General features: G+C 43.6%; 1 protein-coding gene across 1 annotated transcript in view; it reads right to left on the reverse strand.

Moving 5' to 3' along the window:
* Window positions 1-19,569, reverse strand: part of DNAH5 (dynein axonemal heavy chain 5) — a 319,082-nt gene extending 299,513 nt beyond the window's left edge. The window contains exon 1 of the mRNA XM_026455694.1: window positions 19,473-19,569. Within this exon, the coding sequence (XP_026311479.1) occupies window positions 19,473-19,484 (12 nt within the window). The 5' untranslated portion in view covers window positions 19,485-19,569. The remainder of the gene's footprint in view (window positions 1-19,472) is intronic.
* Window positions 19,570-19,787: the final 218 nt, after the last annotated feature.

Raw genomic sequence — 19,787 nt, forward strand, 5'->3', positions numbered from 1 at the left:
TCATTATTTCCCAATACTAAAAGGAGATCAAAAAGGTAAAAATTCATTATTGGCCATTTTTAAATCTTTATAAGAAGATTTAAGTTATTAATTCACTGCGTGTAGATTTCCATACAGTTACCAAGACATAATTAAAAATCCCAAGGTGAAGCTTAATCAGCCTCTCCCCTCTTAAACCAATCATCACTACAGAGACTGCCAGGCAGTGACCCAGTTACTTCTTCAGATGCCTTAATTAGTCCCAGAAACACCAAAGCTCTTTTTTGAGAAGTGGAAATCTATTTCTGTTATTCATTAACACCCTTAAAGCATATTCTGCAGCTATTAAACATAAGCCAATGAAAGGGCAATGGGAAGTCACAGACAGAGGGCATGATTAACATCCTCAATGAAGAGGTAATGGGCATCCACTTTCTTCCTTAGTGATGCCCGTCCACGCGTGCTTAGCTTGCCAATGGAGAATGCAGAATTCTAACATAGATAAAATTAGGATCCAAAGTCATTATGAAGTTAATGAACAAACGTAATCATGATGCAGATGCTCAACACATTCAGAAAGGAGTTAAATACTCTGCGTTTTTATTACTGTCTCTAAATTTTCTCTTTAAGGAGGTGGAACATATTTTAAAGATAAATGAAGTGGCTTGGAGGGATTCTCATTTTTAAGGTTCTAGGTCTACGCAAGCCTGGGAAAAGGGGACTGAATACCCAAAGGTTCTGAGATTTACCAGCTTAAAAAAAAATCATATATTCTACCCCACCATACTATCAATTACAAATATAATGAAATATAGATTACAAGCCGCGCGCGGTGGCTCAAGCCTGTAATCCCAGCACTTTGGGAGGCTGAGACGGGCGGATCACAAGGTCAGGAGATCGAGACCATCCTGGCTAACACCGTGAAACCCCGTCTCTACTAAAAATACAAAAAATTAGCCGGGCGAGGTGGCGGGGGCCTGTAGTCCCAGGTACTCCGGAGGCTGAGGCAGGAGAATGGCGGGAACCCGGGAGGCGGAGCTTGCAGTGAGCTGAGATCCGGCCACTGCACTCCAGCCCGGGCGACAGAGCAAGACTCCGTCTCAAAAAAAAAAAAAAGAAACAAGAAAAAGAAATATAGATTACATAGAATTTAGAGTCATGAAATGCTCACATAGTTAATACGTAAGTGAAATTGCCCTATATGCTCAGCATTGAGTTAGACATAATCATAGGTGTTTCCTTAAGAGCTTTAGGGCATAAATAAAGTGAATCCTATATCCCATCTTCCAAAAAAGCTTCACATGCATGAGAACAACTATAAAAAGAGACTGGCTTTGTGGGTGGTTGTGGAATCAGCTTGCCTACTGTACAGTCATGGCCCACGCAATGATAAACCCAGAAATCGGTTGTAATGTGCTGGCTTCTTGAGATTAATCTGACCCAAACACACATTCCACACCCTCCCCAAGACTTCAGCAAATTCCAGGGAGCTAAGGGTGCAAGATCACCTCCAGCTGTGACCTTCCTCTGGGGGAACCAGGTGTATAATGCAGTCCATTACTCAAATTCCATGAAGTGACAAAGTGGCTTGTGAAGACAGCAGACCTCCTCAGAGGTCGGAAGGAGGAAGGCAATTTCCAGGTGCGCCTCAGGCATGCCTGCTGTCAGGCTGTCCTCTGCTCACCTCTGACCCGGAGGATCTTCCCATGACTCCGGCCCCGCACGCATCCCAGCCTCCGCCAGCAGGCTTCCCACTGCGCATCCTCCCGCACGCCGCCATCTCTCTGCCTTTCAGTCACCCACCGGCCGGCCCTAAGATGGCGGCACTGCTATAAATCATTCCCCATGCTCACTCTGCCTCTGCCCCCAGGTCTTATCTCCTCTCTCTCATGACCTAACCAGAGATTCCCCAGTCCCCAACAAGCAAAGACAATTTCCTCCCCAAAAAGGCATTTTGCCATTGAGATCATGAATTATTTACACCGACCTAGAGGAGTACAAGCATCATTCTGTAAAGGCCAACAGTAGATATATTCAAGAAACATAGACCTTAGAAATTACTACTATAAGCAACTTAAAGTCTTACCATGCAAAATAACCTGTCCATGAAGAACAAAGATAAAAGAGTAGAATCCTGTTATAAAATGACTTATTATGCATTTCTGATACGAAAAGATACCTAAACCCTGACACAACTACTTACACTCAAAGCCTGACATGACACAGAAAATAAGGTTATCGTATTCTTCAGTAGTATTGCTATAAAGGAGTCATACCACAGGTCGACTAGTCTCTTCTGCTCATAAGCTTAAATGGAAGGAGAACCCACAAATTGGCTGGAGATGAATGGCCTCAATTTGAGAGCTCTTCACCCACCTCTTCCCTTGGTTCTCAGCACAGATGCTCAGATTGCTGCTCACCTAATTTGTCTACTGCCATTACCGCATTTGCCTATAAAATTTCTTCTGCCTGCGTGGCTAGCTGTTCGCCTGCTTAGGTTCACTGGGAACAGCTGCTTGCGTTCATTACCACAATCCGTCTCCAGCAGGATCCACCCATCACACACGAGTTTCAGCAAACAAGAATCCACACAAGCCAGAAGACCCGTTCCAGGAGCTCAGAGTGACAAGCTTGTCACAGACAGGACCTGGGGTGGCTGACAGAGCCCAATTTGAGACTACACCCCACAATGACCCTTCCCATGCATTTCATGCCATAATAACCACATGCGTTTTGGGGCTGAGTTGGTTTTCATTTCTCATTTCATTTGTGTAGGTTTTTCAGCAGTGCTTGGCAAGCTTGTCTTCCCAATGAGGAGGCTGAGAACTAGTGCCCTATTTTCAGTGTCTTAAGTCTCCCACGTTGCCACACACAGTGCACCACATACACAGCAGTGGCCAGTTACAGACAACGCCCTGATGTCCAACCCCCAAAGTCAGCCTTCAGGATAACTGTGACGAAAGCAAAGTTAATCTTTAGCTCTTTTCTTCCATCCTTGTATCCTGTTTCTCCCTCCTGTTTCCCTCCTTCCATTGCATGAGCTTCCATGTCACCAGAGTAGCAACTGACTTAGGCCTACATGGCCTGAATCTCGATTGAGTGGGGCCTGAGGCTTATGCAAACTGAGGGGTCCATATTAAGAAAGAGAATAGAAAATTATGAACACAAAACCAAGTATTAAAGTGAATATGTATTTAGAAAGAAAAAACAAAATACAACAAATTACAAATTTTTTTAAACAACACAAAATCCAGGTTTAAAAAAAGCAGCAAAATGTTTTAGTTAACTTCCTGAAGGACTTCCATATCAAATATACAGATGATATGGACAGATAATACATATAGATGATATAGATATATAGGTATGATTTGGGCCACAAACTTTTTGGCCCTCTCTTTATTCAACAACTTGGTAATATTTTCCAGAGTGAATACAAAAATTATTTAGTCCTTCCTTCAGCAGAGTTGACTGGAACTTGACTTTTATAATGGAGAGATGGAATGCAAAAAACACACAACTTCACAGAGAGGTGTATGGCTGTTTGCAGTACAGTTTACAGATTTGTACCCTACAAACACAGGAATTCTGATAAAGCCTATTATGTACAATTCCTACCATAAAGGAAGAAATGTATGGTGTGTTTACAGCTGTATCACCGCATTATCAGAAATAGCCTTGACGGGAGAAAATTTCTGTTTTTGGTTGACAGGACTCCAATATGCCACTTTGGGTACATCTGATGATTAAAGGTGTCTCTCATACACTGGCTTTCTGGCTCGTGCATTTCATAAGCAGTCTCTCCTGTACGGAGCACATGCTTCCATGCCCCACCTCCTAACACTATTGCACTGGGCATTACATTTCAACAAGAATTTTGGAGGGACACAACATTTAAACCACAGCATTTCCCCCCCCCGGCTCCCCAGAATTCATGTCTTTTCCACATACAGAATACATTCATTCCACCCCAATAGTTCCAAAAGAACTCTGAACTGGTTCCAACTTCCACTTTAAAGTCTAAGTCCAAAGTCTCATATCAATAGCATCTAAATCAGAAGTGAGTGATATTCAAGGTATGATTCATGTGAACCTATGAAATCAAAGAAGTTATGTGCTTCCAAAATACAATTTTGGACAGACACAGGATAGACATCCCCCCTCCAAAAAGGAGTAATAGGAAAGAAGAAAGAAGTGACACGATGTGACCAAGTCCAAAGTTCAACAGGGCAAACAACATTAAACCTTAAAGCGACTCCATCTCCCACCTTCTGGTCACTCTGGGGCAGAGGTTGGACCCCCAAGGTTCTGGACAGTCTGGCCCCATGGCTTTGCTGGGCACAGCCCACAGGGCAGCTCTCACGGTTGGAGTCTTGTGCCTGCAGCCCTCTTAGGCTGGTGTTGCACACTGATGGCTCTATAATTCAGGGATCTCAGGGGCAGCCCCAATCTCACAGCTTCAAGAGATATTGCCCTAATGTAGGCTCCTTGTGGTGGTCCCAACCCCACTGTTCTGCCAGACATTGACCTACTGGGAACTCTCTGCGGTGGTCCCGCCCCTGCAGCAGTTCTCTGCCCAGACTTCAATGCTCTCCAGGGTATCCTTTGAAATTTAGGTGGAGACAGCCATTCCCCCACAGCTCATACACTCTGTGTGCCTGCAGAGTTAGCATGAGGATACCACCAAGGTTTACCACTTGTTTCTTTTGGAGGGGTGGCCCTAGTGGAGCCACATCCATGGTGTTCTCTCCTGAACATGTTTTCTCACTTTTTACAGGCTAAGAGTTTTCCAACTTTTTAGGTTCGGCTTCGCTTTTAATTATAAATTCCATTTTTAATTTATTTCTCTCTTTTCATATTTTATTATAAGAGTCAAGAGAAGCCACACCACATCCTCAACATTTGGATTAGAGGTTTCTTCCATTAAATATTCTGCCTTCCACAAAACACTATGACACAAAAACAATTCAGCCAGGTTCTTTGCCACTTTATAATAAGGATGGCCTTTCCTCCAGTTTCCAGTAACATATTCCTCATTTCCATCTGAGACCTCATCAAATGACCTTTACTGTTCATATTTCTACCAACATTCTGCAGTCAAATCTCTACTCCTGAGCTATACCCCCTCTACCAACATTCTGATCACAACCACTTAAGCAATCTCTAAAAAGATACAGGCTTTTTCTACAGCTCTCCTCTTCTACACCCTCACCAGAATTAGCCTTTATTTCCATTCATGGCAATGCAGACTTTTTCTAGCCTGCTCCTCCAAACTCTCCCAGCCTCTGCCCATTTCCCTGTTCTAAAGCTGCTTCCACATTTTCAGGTATTTGTTACAGCAGCACCCCACTTCTGGTACCAATTTCTGTCTTTGTTCATTTGGGCTGCTGTAACAAAATACCTTAGATTGGATAATTTATAAATAATAAAAATATATTTCTAACAATTCTCCTTTTTTTTCTTTTGAGACAGAGCCTCACTCTGTCACCCAGATTGGAGTGCCATGGCTTGATCTCGGCTCACTGCAACCTCCACCTCCCAGGTTTAAGCAATTCTCCTGCCTCAGCATCCCATGTAACTGGGACTACAGGTACGTGCCACCATGTCCAGCTAATTTTTGTATTTTTAGTAGAGATGGGGTTTCATCATGTTGGCCAGGCTGGTCTTGAACTCCTGATCTCAGGTGAACGGTACCCACTTTGGCCTCCCAAAGTGCTGGGATTACAGGCGTGAGCCACCATGCCTGGCCTATTTCTCGCAATTCTAGAGGCTGGAAAGTCCAAGATCAAGATGCTGGCAGGTTTAGTGTCTGGTGAGGGCTCACTCTCTATTCCATCCATGGCACTTTGTTGCTGCACCTCACATAGTGGAAGGGTTGATGGGACTAACAGACTTCCTTAAGCCCTTTATAAGGACATTACTCCCATTTATGAGAGCAGAGCCCTCGCAAGCTAATAATTTCTTAAAGGCCCCACCTCTTAATACTATTGCAGTGAGGATTAAGTTTCAACATGAATTGGGAGGGACACAGACATTCAAACCATAGAACTTTACTTTTGCAGATTTTACAAAAACATATGCACATTGAACACATTGCTTGGCCCTTCCCATGTAAGTGAAGGGCCCTGAAAGCCAAGCTTAAATAGCTCCAGTGTAAACCCAACTCTAGGCTACCCATTCTGAGTTGGGAAAGTGAATAACTTTTATTAAGTACCTTATCTCACCTTGTATTTTACATTTACTGACTCATTTTATTCTAAACATTATCTTATGAGGAAAGTAACAGCTCCATTTTATAAATTAAAATGCCTAGCATATTTCTGAGAGGATAACAAAAATTGTCCAAAAAACTCTTGAAATGATTATTTCTAGTAAGGGAGCTAGTGGGCAGGGCTGGGATAAATACATGCTTTTAATTGCACACACATTCATATTGCTTGAGAATTTTTTTTCCTTTTTCCCCATGGCCATTGATTTCTGTGTTTTTTGTTTTTTGTTTTTCTTGACACAGGGTCTCACTCTGTTACCCAGGCTGGAGTGCAGTGGCTCAATCTCAGCTCACTGCAACCTCTGCCTCCCAAGTTCAAGCGATTCTCCTGCCTCAGCCTCCCGTGTACCTGGAACTACAGGCATGCACCCAGCTAATTTTTGTACTTTTAGTAGAGACGGGGTTTAGTAATGTTGGCCAGAATGGTCTCAAGCTCCTGACCTCAAATGATCTGCCTTCCTTGGCCTCCCAATGTGCTGGGATTATAGGCATGAGCCATGGTGACCAGCCTGCCATTAATTACTTTTTAAATTTTTATTTTACCGTAGTAAGAACATTTAACATGAGATCTACCCTCTCAACAAATGTTCAAGTATACATTATTGCAAACAATAGGTACAACATTGTACAACAGATCTCTAGGGCTTACTCATCCTGTTTAAATGAAACTGCATGCCCATTAATTAACACCTCCCCACTTTCTGCTCCCCCAGCCCCTGGTCACTACCATTCCACTCCTTGCGTCTATGAATTAGTATTTTAGATACCTCACCTAAGTGGAATCATGCATTATTTGTCTGGGACTGGCTTATTTTACTTAACTTCTTCAAGGTTGTTGCATATTACAGAATCTCCTTCATTTTAAAACTGAATAGTATTCGACTGTACGTACATAGCACATTTTCTTTATCCATTCATCTGTTGATGGACATTTAGGCTGTTTCCACATCTTAGCTATTGTAAATACTGCTGCAATAAATATGAGAACGCTATCTCTTTGGGATCCTGATTTCAGTTCTTTTGGATAAATATCCAGAAATGAGGGGTGGCTGGATCATCTGGTAGTTGTATTGGTTAATTTTTTCAGAACCTCCATACTGTCTTCGGTAGCAACTGCAGCATTCTGCATTTCTACCAACAGCGTGCAAGGGTTCCGGGATTTCCCCGTCTTTCCAGTACTCGCCCTCTGTTGTTGCTATTGTTTTATGATAGCCATTTTGACAGGTGTGTGGTAATACCTCATTGAGGTTTTGACTTTTAGATTAAAACACAATTTATCACGTATTTTAAAGGAAAAAAGAATTCACACTAACAGAGAAATTACTGATAATAGGTTCATGCATCATCGTACTGTTATGGGTTGAACTGTGTCCCCTCAAAATATATTTGGAAACCCTAACCACTCCCACAGTACTTCAAGGTATGGCCTTCTTTGGAAATAGGGTCTTTGCAAGTTAAGATGAGGTCACTAGGGTGGGCTCTATCCAGTCTGACTGGTGTCCTTCTGAAAAGAGGAAAGTTGGACAGAGACAAGCACAGAGGGAAGGCAATGTGAGGACACAGGGAGAAAACAGCCATGTGACTGGAGTGACGCAGCTGGGAGCCAAGGAACACCTGGGGCCGCCAGAAGCTGGGACCAAGGCCCGGAAAAAGCCTCCGGAGTGAGGACGGCCCTTGCCAACACCTGGATTTCAGGCTCCTATCCTCCGAACTGTGAGAAAGTAAGTTTCTGTTGCTTTATGGCACCCAGTTTGTGAAAATTTAGTGCTGCAGCCCTAGAAAATGAATATGTTTCTCTCATGATCGTTAGGATGAGTTTTTTTTGTTTTCTTTTTTGAGATGGAGTCTCACTCTGTCACCCAAGCTGGAGTGCAGTGGCGTGATCTTGGCCCACTGCAAGCTCCGCCTCCCAGGTTCACACCATTCTCCTGCCTCAGCCTCCCGAGTAGCTGGGACTACAGGCGCCCGCCACCACGCCTGGCTAATTTTTTGTATTTTTAGTAGAGACAGGGTTTCACCGTGTTAGCCAGGATGGTCTCGATCTCCTGACCTCATAATCCGCCCGCCTTGGCCTCCCAAAGTGCTGGGATTACAGGCGTGAGCCACCGCGCCCGGCCAAGTATTTTTTTAATGTTTGTTGGCTGCTTGTATGCCTCCTTTTGAGAAGTGCTTGTTCATGTCCTCTGCCCACATTTTAATGGAGTTACTTGTGAAATACCATCTCATACCCATTAGAATGGCTTTGTTAAAAAGCCAAAAAAAAAGAAAAAAAAAAAAAAACAGATCCTGGCAAGGCTGCGGGGAAAAGGGAATGCTTACTAGAATGGGAATGTAAATTAGGCCAGCCACTGTGTAAAGTCGTCTGGAGATTTCTCAAAGAACTAAGAAGTGAGCTACCATTCAACCCAGCAATCCCATTACTGAGTATATACCCAAAGGAAAATACATCAATCAACCAAAAAGACACATGCACTGGTATGTTCACTGCAGCACGGATTCACAATAGCAAAGACAATGAATCAACTCAGGTGCCCATCAGTGGTGAACTGGATAAAGAAAATATGGTACATACACTCCATGGAATACTACATGGCCATTAAAAAGAAAGCAAGCATGTCCTTTGCAGCAACATGGATACAGCTGGAGGCCATTATCCTAAGGAAACTAACACAAAAACAGAAAACCAAATATTGCATGTTCTCACTTATAAGTAAGAGTTAAACATTGGGTACGCATGAACGTAAAGATGGGAACAACAGACATGGAGGACTACTCGGCGGGAGACAGAAGGAGAGTACAAGCACTGAAAAACTATTTATTGGGTAACATGCTCAGTACCTGGGTGAAGGATTCATTCATACTCCAAGCCTCAGCATCACACAATATACCTCTGTAACAAACCTGCACCTACCTCCTAATTCTAAAATAAAAGTTGGAAAAAAAGAAAAGTAATACAATTATCTTCCCTTAAGATACTTAGTTTTTTTGTTTGTTTGTTTGTTTGTTTGTTTTGAGACGGAGTCGGAGTTTCGCTCTGTCACTCAGGCTGGGATACAGTGGTGCGATCTCGGCTCACTGCCAACTCTTCCTCCCGGGTTCATGCCATACTCCTGCCTCAGCCTCCTAAGTAGCTGCGACTACAGGCGCCCGCCACAACACCCGGCTAATTTTTTGTATTTTTAGTAGAGACGGGGTTTCACCGTGTCAGCCAGGATGGTCTCCATCTCCTGACCTCGTGATCCGCCCACCTCAGCCTCCCAAAGTGCTGAGATTACAGGCATAAGCCACTGTGCCCGGCCTAGATGAAAGGGATGACTTTTGTTTGGTAAAATTTGAAGCAAAAGAGAAGCTGAGGCACCAATCACACTATACAGACAGCTAAGCACATTGTGTAAAGCAGATGCTGCCCACCACTCAGCCCACTACAGTTCATGCACCATCAAAGCTAGAATCAAGAACAAGCCCAATGGCGATCCAACTCTCTGCTGGTGTGAATTTTTTTTTTTTTTAAAGACAGAGTCTTGCTCTGTCACCAGGCTGGAGTGCAGTGGCGCAATCTAGGCTCACTGCAAGCTCCACCTCCCGGGTTCAAGAGATTCTCCTGCCTCAGCCTCCTGAGTAGCTGGGATTACAGGCGCCCGCCACCACGCCCAGCTAATTTTTGTATTTTTAGTAGAGATGGCGTTCCACCATGTTGTCAGGATGGTCTCAATCTTCTGATCTCGTGATCCGCCCACCTCGGCCTCCCAAAGTGTTGGGATTACAGGCGTGAGCCACCGCGCCAGGCCAGGAATTTTAATATCTTTGGCTATTTGTACAATACTGAAAAAAATCATTTAGAAAAAACAATTCAGATGCATATTTCTAGTGAAGTGCATATGTCTATCTTTTCATGGGTGCACATCTGAACAGATCATTATGTTTGGGGAGATTTTTGGCTATCTGATGTTTTTATGTTTTTTCTAAGGCTAAAAATTAATCCCATAAATGTACTTTTAAAGATGACAATATCAAAAAGTTGGAAAAATTTTGAGGCCGAGTTTACATAATTCTAAAACCAGATCAACTTGACTAAATTTAGTAACTTCAATGAGAAAAAAAAAATGAAGTTTATTTATTTGGTTTGTCTGGCAAAACAATTAAATAGTATTTTGTAAACAATGTTTTATCACCAAGATATTACCATTATAAATATAGAACCATATTATCAAAATACACAGATATACACACACAGTAGCTGAAAAAATCTATAAGTATTTTTGTTTAGCAGACCAGAGTTCCCACTAATGCCAGAAATTTGCAATGTCTAACAGAAGAATTTGAGTTTACTTTTTTAAAAGGATTTTCCTTACTTTAATTAATTTTAGGATCTACTTCTTGATATAATCTTTCAACTGTACTTATTTTTTATTAATAAATATATATTTATATTTGTTCAGAAAAGCCACTTTTGCAGAAATCAAAGAACTGTAAGTTGTGCTTATAAGAACAAAATCATTTTAAAGAAAATACAATTATAATACTAATTGAAAACTGAGCAATAGATGTCTTTTTTGATAAACAAAAGAATGTACAACTTAAAGTTCCAGTTGATACAGCACCTAGAACTTTTGAAGCAAAAAGGTTTTGTTTGTAATGACTAGCATTTTTATGGCATTTCTGATTGTCACCTAATAATAGAAATACATCACTCTTGTCATTTTTCATTTTGTCTTAATAGCAGTAAATTAATCTAACTGATCTATTTCTATAAATTATATTCTTGCTATTAATTATAAATCTGAAGAAGAAAATATCAGAGTTACATATAAAATTCTTAAAAATGTTTCCATTTGATAATAAATATTCCCTTACCAAAAAAGTTTGGGCCTGGGAGAATTTCATTTCTTGTTTTTTGATTGTGAAGAAAATGCATGTGCATTTTTCATCCTGTATTGATTTGAATAATAGAGATTCACTTACAATGTGAGCAGTACTTTGACTTCTTTGGTAGGTAAGACCTAATGGCAAATTAAAAGCCACTTAAGAGATTACCATTAGCCCTGGTCAGAAAGAAGACAAATTAGTCGTTCCTCCCTCTCACCTCTCTCTCATACTCCATTCATGACTTCTGAGGCAGACAGAAGTTCCAAAGATGGCCACAAAAACATCCCATCCAACATGCTGGTCCTTCAGTGTGAGCTTGATATTCTTCCCATAGAGAAGTGGGGTCTCCACTTCTCAATGGGGAGTGGAGGAGAGAATGTCACTGCTTTGGCAAATAGATTACAGCGGAAGTGACTTCCAAGGCTGGAAAGTGATGCAACCAAGCCTTGCTCTCTGGAATACTCTCTTTGAAGCTTTCAGCCACCATGAAAGCAGCCCGCTGCCCTGAGGCCACCCTGCTGGGAGCAGGCCCCAAGTGACCCATGTGCAGACACCACGTGGAGCTGCCTGAGATTACACAAAGAGAGAGAGGTGCTGGATCAGCCCCAGCTATTCCAGCCTCCCAAGCCCCACAGGAGAGACCCCCACGCCAGAACCACCCAACTCATCCCTTCCCCAGTTTCCTCACCTACAGAAATCGGAAGAGAGAATACAATGATCATTGCTATTTCAAGCCACTAACTTTGGGAGTAATCTGCTGTGCAGCAATGACATCAAGAACAAGCTCCAACTTTCTGGAACTTCCTCTTTCACTTGAAAAGAAATGCTTCGAATCTAGCTGCTTCCTGTCTGTTTAACTATCTTTTATTGTGAAACAGGGCCACCAAATCTAGGTCAAGAGTCCTCCTGGCCCAGCTGTTCTTATCTGAAAGAGAAAAAGAGAGGAGAACCCTGGGAAATGTCAGGCCACGTGGAGAGCAAAGGGAGAGCCCAGTTACAGCCACCTTTCTCTGATGAGCTGCGGGCTAGCTAATTAAAGGCTTTTGCTGCCTAAACCAGAGAGGGGAAAGAAGGTAAAAGGTATGAGTACCAAACAACAGAATTGTTTTGAAATCCAAGCAATGTGGAGTCAGAAAGGCCTAGGAGTAAAGAACCAGGAGTCCTTCTCTATTCCCTTTTTCCTATTAATAATGCATCTTGCGTTGCAAAAGTTATCACTACCCAATGGCAGCAGCACGCTGTGGTGCGAAGGTCTGGGTTTCATCACTGCACTTACAAGCTGTCTGACTTCGGACAAGCCACTTAACTTCTTTGAGCCTCTGCATTTTCATCATTGAAATGAAACCACCACACTTACTCAGTGAGGTGAAAGGAAACTGCACAGGTGTGTGGCGTGCCTAGCACAGGGCAGGCCTTCAGAAATGATGACTACCTTTCCATCTTTCTTTTCTAGTATTGGTTCTGCTGCTCGTTAGCTGTGTGACTTTAGGAAACTGACTTAATCTCTCTGAGCTTTGGTTTAAACTGTGAAATGATAGGTTGAGATCTCTCAATCTCCTTTATTACTTTCTTCCTTAGATTTCTGCAATCACCTCCTAACTTGTCTCTCCCTCTCTCATCCCATCCTGTCCCAAACCATCCTGCACATGCTTCCAGGGTCACCATGGTACTCAGTAATGCAGCTGAGATTTTAAGGATAAGTCCCAAAACTCAGCACACAAGCCTCTTCATGGCGGGACTCGAAAGTCCCTCTGCAGCCTCAGCCTCAACATCCTTCTATGACTCTCCGCCGCTCCAGCTGCACCAAACCACTCAGTAGCCCACCAGTGGCAAGCCCTCTCTTCCTTTGCCAGCCTCTTCCCCTTCGCCACAGTTACCTTCCATTTTATCATCTAGTCTCAACTCAAGCCTCACCTTCCAGAAAAGCCTCTTCTGACTCTCGCAGGCAGGAGTCTGTTCTCCAGCTTTCTGTGACTAGAACAGTCCAGTGAATGCTTCCAACCTAGAACTTCACATAATCATTGAAATGGCCTGTTTCTTCCAGCTCAGTTTTAACCTCCCTGAGGGCAGGGATTTGTCCATCTTTCATCTCATTATCCTCAACATTACAGGAGCACAATAAGAAAGGTTTGTTGGACACAGAATGCTGAGCAAACAACATACTTGAACGCTGTTGTGCCTGTGTCCAGAAATTCACACCACTTCAGCTCCTTGAGGGGTTAACAGACTTGGGACATCCTAACTTGCGTCAGCTGATGAGGAAAATCTTCAAACTGCAGCACCTGTGTTCCTTTTACGTCATCCTTGCACAATCGATTGATAAGTTTTGGTAAAAGACTCTTTGGAAGACCAAAAATGTGATGTTTTATTTTTCTTCCTTATATGCTGGAGTTTGCATCTTAAATTCACATCCAGAATCAGCTTTGTGTGTTAAAGGACAAAACTCCATGAACAAAAACACACAGATAATTTTCTAGCATGGAAGAGGCTGACAATGAGTCTGGAGGGGAAATGGAAAAACAGGGCAGGAGGGGGCGTCCCACACCCGAGAGGTGGACAGGGCTGGCAGGATGAAGGAGGCAGCCAGAAGGCAAAACCAGCAGGGACAAGAGACTCAGCCTCGTGGGGATCACTCCCAGGGAAGCTTATTCCATTCCTCAAGTCCTGATTCCTGCAGCCCCCTGTTCCAAACCCACTCCCCTTGCAGACCCACACCTTTCGTCTTGCTTCTTTCCCTCCCCACACCTCTCCACATCCAACCCTGGCGTTGTGTTCCCATCACCCACTATTCAAAAAGACGAAGTGGGCAAGAGTCCGGGCCTTCGCTCTGAATGACTTGAGTTTCAGTTCATCCCTGACATATACTTGCTCCGTGCCCTTGAGCCAACCTTGAGCTTTAACCTCTGAGCCTCAATTTTCCCACCTGTAAAATCCAGTTTACATACCAGCACGAGGCTATAATAGGTATTAACTGAGATGCTCTGGACAAACTGCTTAGCACAGTAGGGTAGTCAGCTCAGGCCACCATAACAAAATCCCATAGATTTGGCGCTTAAACACCAGAAATTTGCTTTCTCACAGTTCTGGAGGCCACAAGTCCAAGATCCAGGTTTGGTTTCTTCTGACGCCTCTCTCCTTGGCTTGCAGATGGCTACCTTCTCGCTGGGTCCTCACGTAGTCACCCCTCAGTCTCTGTGTGTCTGGGTTCTAATCTCTTCTTACAGGGACACCGATCATATTGGATTAGAGGCCACACATATAAACCTCATTTGACCTTAACTACCTCTTTAACGGCCCTATCTCCAAATACATTCTAAGGTACTGGGGATTTAGGAATTCAATGTACAAACTTGGAAAGGGCATAATTCAGCCCATAACACATAGTAAGCACTTAAGCTGTGGTACCTACCAAAACCTGCCTTGTCAGTTACAATGCTGATGTCCTTTTACTAAACTTCAAGTGCTGTGGGCTGATAGGAGGGCTTGGTCTTTTTTATTCTCTCTTATTGATGATCCCCCAGGCCCTATTTGGTCCTCGGCTCTGGCTACAGCATCATCTCCTCCTGCCTTCTGCTGCTGTCTCCACAATGGGCTCCACTCCGAGCCTCCAATGGCCTTGGGTCTTCTCAGAGATCATTTCTTCTGGCTGGACGGATCTGTTCCTCCTCTGGCCTCTCCTGGTCTCTTTCTGGCTGTGGACCAGGCCTTCCATGGCCTCTCCATAGCCCCACAAGGCTGTCAGCTCCACCCAGGCGAGGACTCTCGTCTGTTTCTTCCCTGACATATCCTCAGCCCCAACACAGTTCCTGGTACTTAGTCGCTCTTCCTTTGGGGAACACTGCCAGAGCCAGCAATGACGCCATTCTCCGAGCTAGACCTTGCCTGGTTTCTGTGTAATGAACAATCAGATGGACATCTCCGGACACCACTGGCTCTTTCATTGTGTAGCCAACAGGCGAAACAGTGTTCAGAAACGATCCACAGAGCTTTCAGCCTTCCAAGAGTATGACTTTATTTTTTTTTCCCAAGGTCCAAGCAGTCCAGAAAAGTCACACCCACTCCCTGGGGTGGATGCAGAGCTGAGGCCACATCCCCACAGCCAAGCCCTGCTGGCCCAATGTGGAAGCTGCTTCAAAAAAGAAAGATGTTCTCATATTCTGACTCTTGGTGTTACCTCCTCAGAGGAGAAATGATGACCTATGGGAGTCTGATCATAATTCTATTATCCCATAATTCTATTACCCAATCTGGGATAGGTACAATGGCAGGCTTTCTCTATTAAATAGATATTAAAATAGCATAAGCTTTGGATAGATTCCTCACATTAATCTGACAATTATCACATGTGCACTCTCCTTTCTCAATACACTGACTCCATCTCCTGGAAGGCAGGCCACTGATCTTGCTGTAGGATACCCAAAAACAGTGGGCAGCAGTCACAATTTGTTCATCTCATTTGGTCCTCACAAAAAAGAGGGGAAGCATCATTAATTGTGTAATGAATGTTAGGAGAGCTCCAGGGTCCTAAAGGGGAATTTGAAAAAAAGGTCTGTCAGAGAGCACGCAGTATGTAGGCAGGGTGCAGTGGCTCAGGCCTGTAATCCCAGAATTTTGGGAGGCCGAGGTGAGCAGTTCACCTGAGGTCAGAAGTTCGAGACCAGCCTGGCCAACAGGGCAAAAACCCGTCTGTACTAAAAACACAAAAGTTAGCCAGGTGTGGTGGCACATGCCTATAATCCCAACTACTCGGGAGGCTGAGGCGGGAAAATCACTTGAACCCAGGAGTCAGAGGTTGCAGTGAGCCGAGATCACGCCATTGTACTCCAGCCTGGGCAATAAAGGGAGAATCCGTGAAAGGAAAGGAAAGGAAAGGGGAAGGGGAAGGGGAGGAAAGGCATGCAGTATGTATTTTAGAAGGAAGGAAAGAAGGAAAAAGAGGATGAGGGAGGGAGAGGGAAAGAGGAAGAAATGAGAGAGGGAAAGAAGATGGAAGGGAGAGAGGAGGGAAAGAGGAATAAATGAGGGAGGGAGGAAGGGAGGGAGGGAGAGAGGGAAGAAGAGATGAATGAAGGAAGACAGGAGGAGGGTGACCAGGTGCGGTGGCTCAGGCCTGGTAATTCCAGCACTTTGGGAGGCCGAGGCAGGTGGGTCACTTGAGCCCAGGAGTTCGAGACCAGCCTGGGCAACATGGTGAAACCCCGTCTCTACTAAAAATACAAAAAATCAGTAGGGCTTGGTGGCAGGCACCTGTAATCCCAGCTACTCAGGAGGCTGTGGTATGAGAATCACAGGAGAATCCAGAATTGCTTGAATCCTTGGAGGCAGAGGTTGCAGATTGCACTACTGAACTCCAGCCTGGGCAACAGAGCAAGACTGTGTCTCAAAAAAAAAAAAAAGAGGGAGGGCGGAGGCGGAGAAGAAAGGAAACATGGAGGAAGAAAAGAAGAAAGAAAGGTCATATTCCCCACAGCCTTTCCACAGTACTTCAAACATAGTAGGTACTTAATAAGTATTTACTGAATTCAACTGAACTGCCCAGGTATCTGTAATACCATTTTCTCAACTCCAGCTTCACTTTCTAAGCATTTTCTCTAGAGAGAGAGAAATAGAAAAAGAAAGCATTCATTCCACCAGTTCTATGCCCTTCACCTCACTCACAGGGCCTGGCCCGTGGCCGGGCCTGCCCCTGCAAGGACAGGACAAACTGATCCATGCCCTGTCTCGAAGCTGGTTTCCTGGCAGGACTGTAACTCAACAGTCTGGGAAATACAAATATCCCTAACAGGTAACTTACTCTTGAGTTGAAGCCGTTGGTTTTTATTCGTAAACAAAGTAATGAGTGAGCAGTTGCTGACTCTTTTTTTTTTTTTTTTTTTTTGTCTGTTAAAAGGAAGGCCATAAGTAAACCAAATGCAAACAGAACAGAGGTATAAATAAACAGCCGCTCTGGTGAGTGCCAGGAAAGAGCTTAGCGTGACTAAAGGAGAAAATGTAACAGGTAAACTTCCTCCTAGCATTTCTTATGCATCAGGAACCAATTCCTCCAAATAGCCATACTCATTGTATCCTTTTCCCAATACCGAGACACGCCTCAGCCACACTATTACCAGGCACCTGGGGAAACACAAGGGACCCTGTCTTCCTGTGAGAATGGAACGTTCTGTGAAAGTCACATTTCAGGGATGCAACAATTTCTACACCTTCTATTTGCTTGAGGGTCTATTTGCTTCTATCTTTTCTAAATAATATAACCACAAAAATCCATATTTACAGAATGGATAATAAATTATTAGGGCTACCAAAATCCTTTCCAAATCAATCTTGGACTAGGGGCACTAACGTGCCAATGATGAGGGTTAAGAAAATCAAGCAGTACAGGAAACAGAGGGCTGAGCCACAGGTTTGTTTCATGGTTGCTGGTTTTCACTTTGATCTGCACCTGCTCATTTACCACCTTCCACCATACTTCCAACTTAAGTAAAATGGGGATTGCTTACTTAGCTGGGGAGAGCAAGAGTTGTAAAACAGTGTTAACAAACATGCGAACCAAGTGAATAGAAAACAGAAAATATTTACCAAAGGATGCTAAGTGTGTCTTAGAAGAAGAATGTTGTGCATACATTTTTGAGGTCACTATTCTTTAAAATTTTTTTCTAACTATAAATTATGTATGTATAAAATCTGTATATTCATTATAGAAATGTTAAAAATAAAAAAATTAAAATCCTCTTTAATGCCACTAGCCAGAGATAATCAGTATCAATATTTTGCTGTATATCCTTTTATTCTGCTTTCCATATATTTATATACCGCTTTTATTTTCATAAAATTGGAACCTATTGCTTCAATAATTTACTTTCTTCACTCATTAATTGTAAACATTTTCCCATGTTATTAAACATTTTCCAGTAACACTTGGAGGGAGGGGAGAGGTCTTTATAAATTTAATAGGTAAAAAGAGGTATATCAATTTAATTTCCTAGTTTACAATGGGAAGTTAAATAAGAGATATTTGGTAATTTTCAAAGTTCTTTATGTTCAACTTGAACAGACCAAGAGAAAATTAGAGGCAAAGAGCATAGTGCTGAAACCTGAAAGCAAGCATAATTAATAAAATATAAGAACCCAGATGAAAGTTAATAGCCATGCTTTATATCCTTCAAGGGGAAAACTTGGTAAATCTATGTAAGATTGCATTACATACGGATTTAAAATTAAGACATTAAAAAAGTCATTGGTTTATTGGTATTAGAAATAACAATGTCGTCTGTCATTTTAGGGTCACCATTTTCTTTGACAGAAAATGAGAACAATCACTTGAAATACTAAAAAGAGCTAATGAGTATGTCTTCAATAAACACAAAATATAGTGAAAATTCCAAGTATGTATGATGTAAATTATATGAAAATAAGAACATTAATATATGTCTACCATAAAAGGATGCACACAAGAATAAAAGCCAATTTTGAGCAAGGTAAATATTTACAGAGAGGAGGAAAATGCTGAAATATTATTTGCATAATGTAGATACATTGCTCTTAATTCAATGAGTATAAATTTATATCTTTAAAATCATAACAAAGTGCATATTTTATCGATTAGCATAATAGTTATATGACTATAGTGTACCTGATGAAAATATATATGAATGCAATCGTCCTTGAAGATAAATGCAAAAACAAGTACTGTACTTGGATTATTCTTCATTCCACAATATTCACTTGAAAAAAAAAAAGAGCCAGACTAATGAAATGAAAGCTGATTTAACTGTACGGCGTGAGTTTCCAGCTGCACCCGCTCCGATGCGCACCGAGGCAAACGTGAGAGACGGAGAGAACCCACCCAGAGGGGCTTTCTCTGCACACCATACCCCTCCCTCTCTCCAGGGGAACTAAACATTCGCTTTTGTGCAAACACAAAGGCTCATGAGAGCTGGTAAGAGCCAACAAACGACAGACACAAAAGCGAGCTTTGTCACACCTGGATCTCTCTGATGCTCGCTATGGGACAACAGGTGACTCAGGTCCACGTCGCAGACAACCAATGGCCTTTCTAGCATCAAGAGGAAGAGGAGGAAGTCCCTGAACTTAGTGCGTTCTGCATTTTGGGGCGCCCTGGTGGGCGTGACTGACAACTACCACCTGGAGAAAAAAACGTGTAAAACTCCAGAAACAGCAGTCCCAGCCCCAAAAGGTCAAGAACGTGCTTTGGGCCCCCAAACTCTGAAAACCCCGAACCAGAAGCCGAGCCCCTCCCTGGCCGCTGCCGCCAACCTCGGAAACCAGAGCCCCGAGCCGCTCGGCCGCGCATGCGCCGCGGCGGCACGGCGTGGAGGCCGCGTGGCCAGAGCGGGCACAGTACCAGTTTGTCCATGGCGTTGCGCTGCGGCGCTCCGCGGAGACTCGTAGCGCGCTGGCCGCGGTCCCCAGGTGCAGGGAGGACCCCGCCGCCGCCACCGCCGCCGCCGCCGCTCCCTGCCCTCGGCTGCTCCCCGGAGTCCGCTCACTCCGCCCGGCTCGCCGGCAGTTTGCGGCTCCTGCCGTTGCCATGGCGACGGGCAATGCTTCGCTTGGGCCTGGCCCCCGCCCCTAACGCGGCGCGGCGGCGCTTCCCGGGCTCCGGCTCTCGAGCCATTTGCACCCTCGCGAGCTCGGAGCCGGCTCCAGTTCAGGGGAA

The sequence above is a fragment of the Piliocolobus tephrosceles genome, chromosome 4 (genome assembly GCF_002776525.5).
Source record: "Piliocolobus tephrosceles isolate RC106 chromosome 4, ASM277652v3, whole genome shotgun sequence".
In the NCBI taxonomy this organism is placed as follows: domain Eukaryota; kingdom Metazoa; phylum Chordata; class Mammalia; order Primates; family Cercopithecidae; genus Piliocolobus; species Piliocolobus tephrosceles.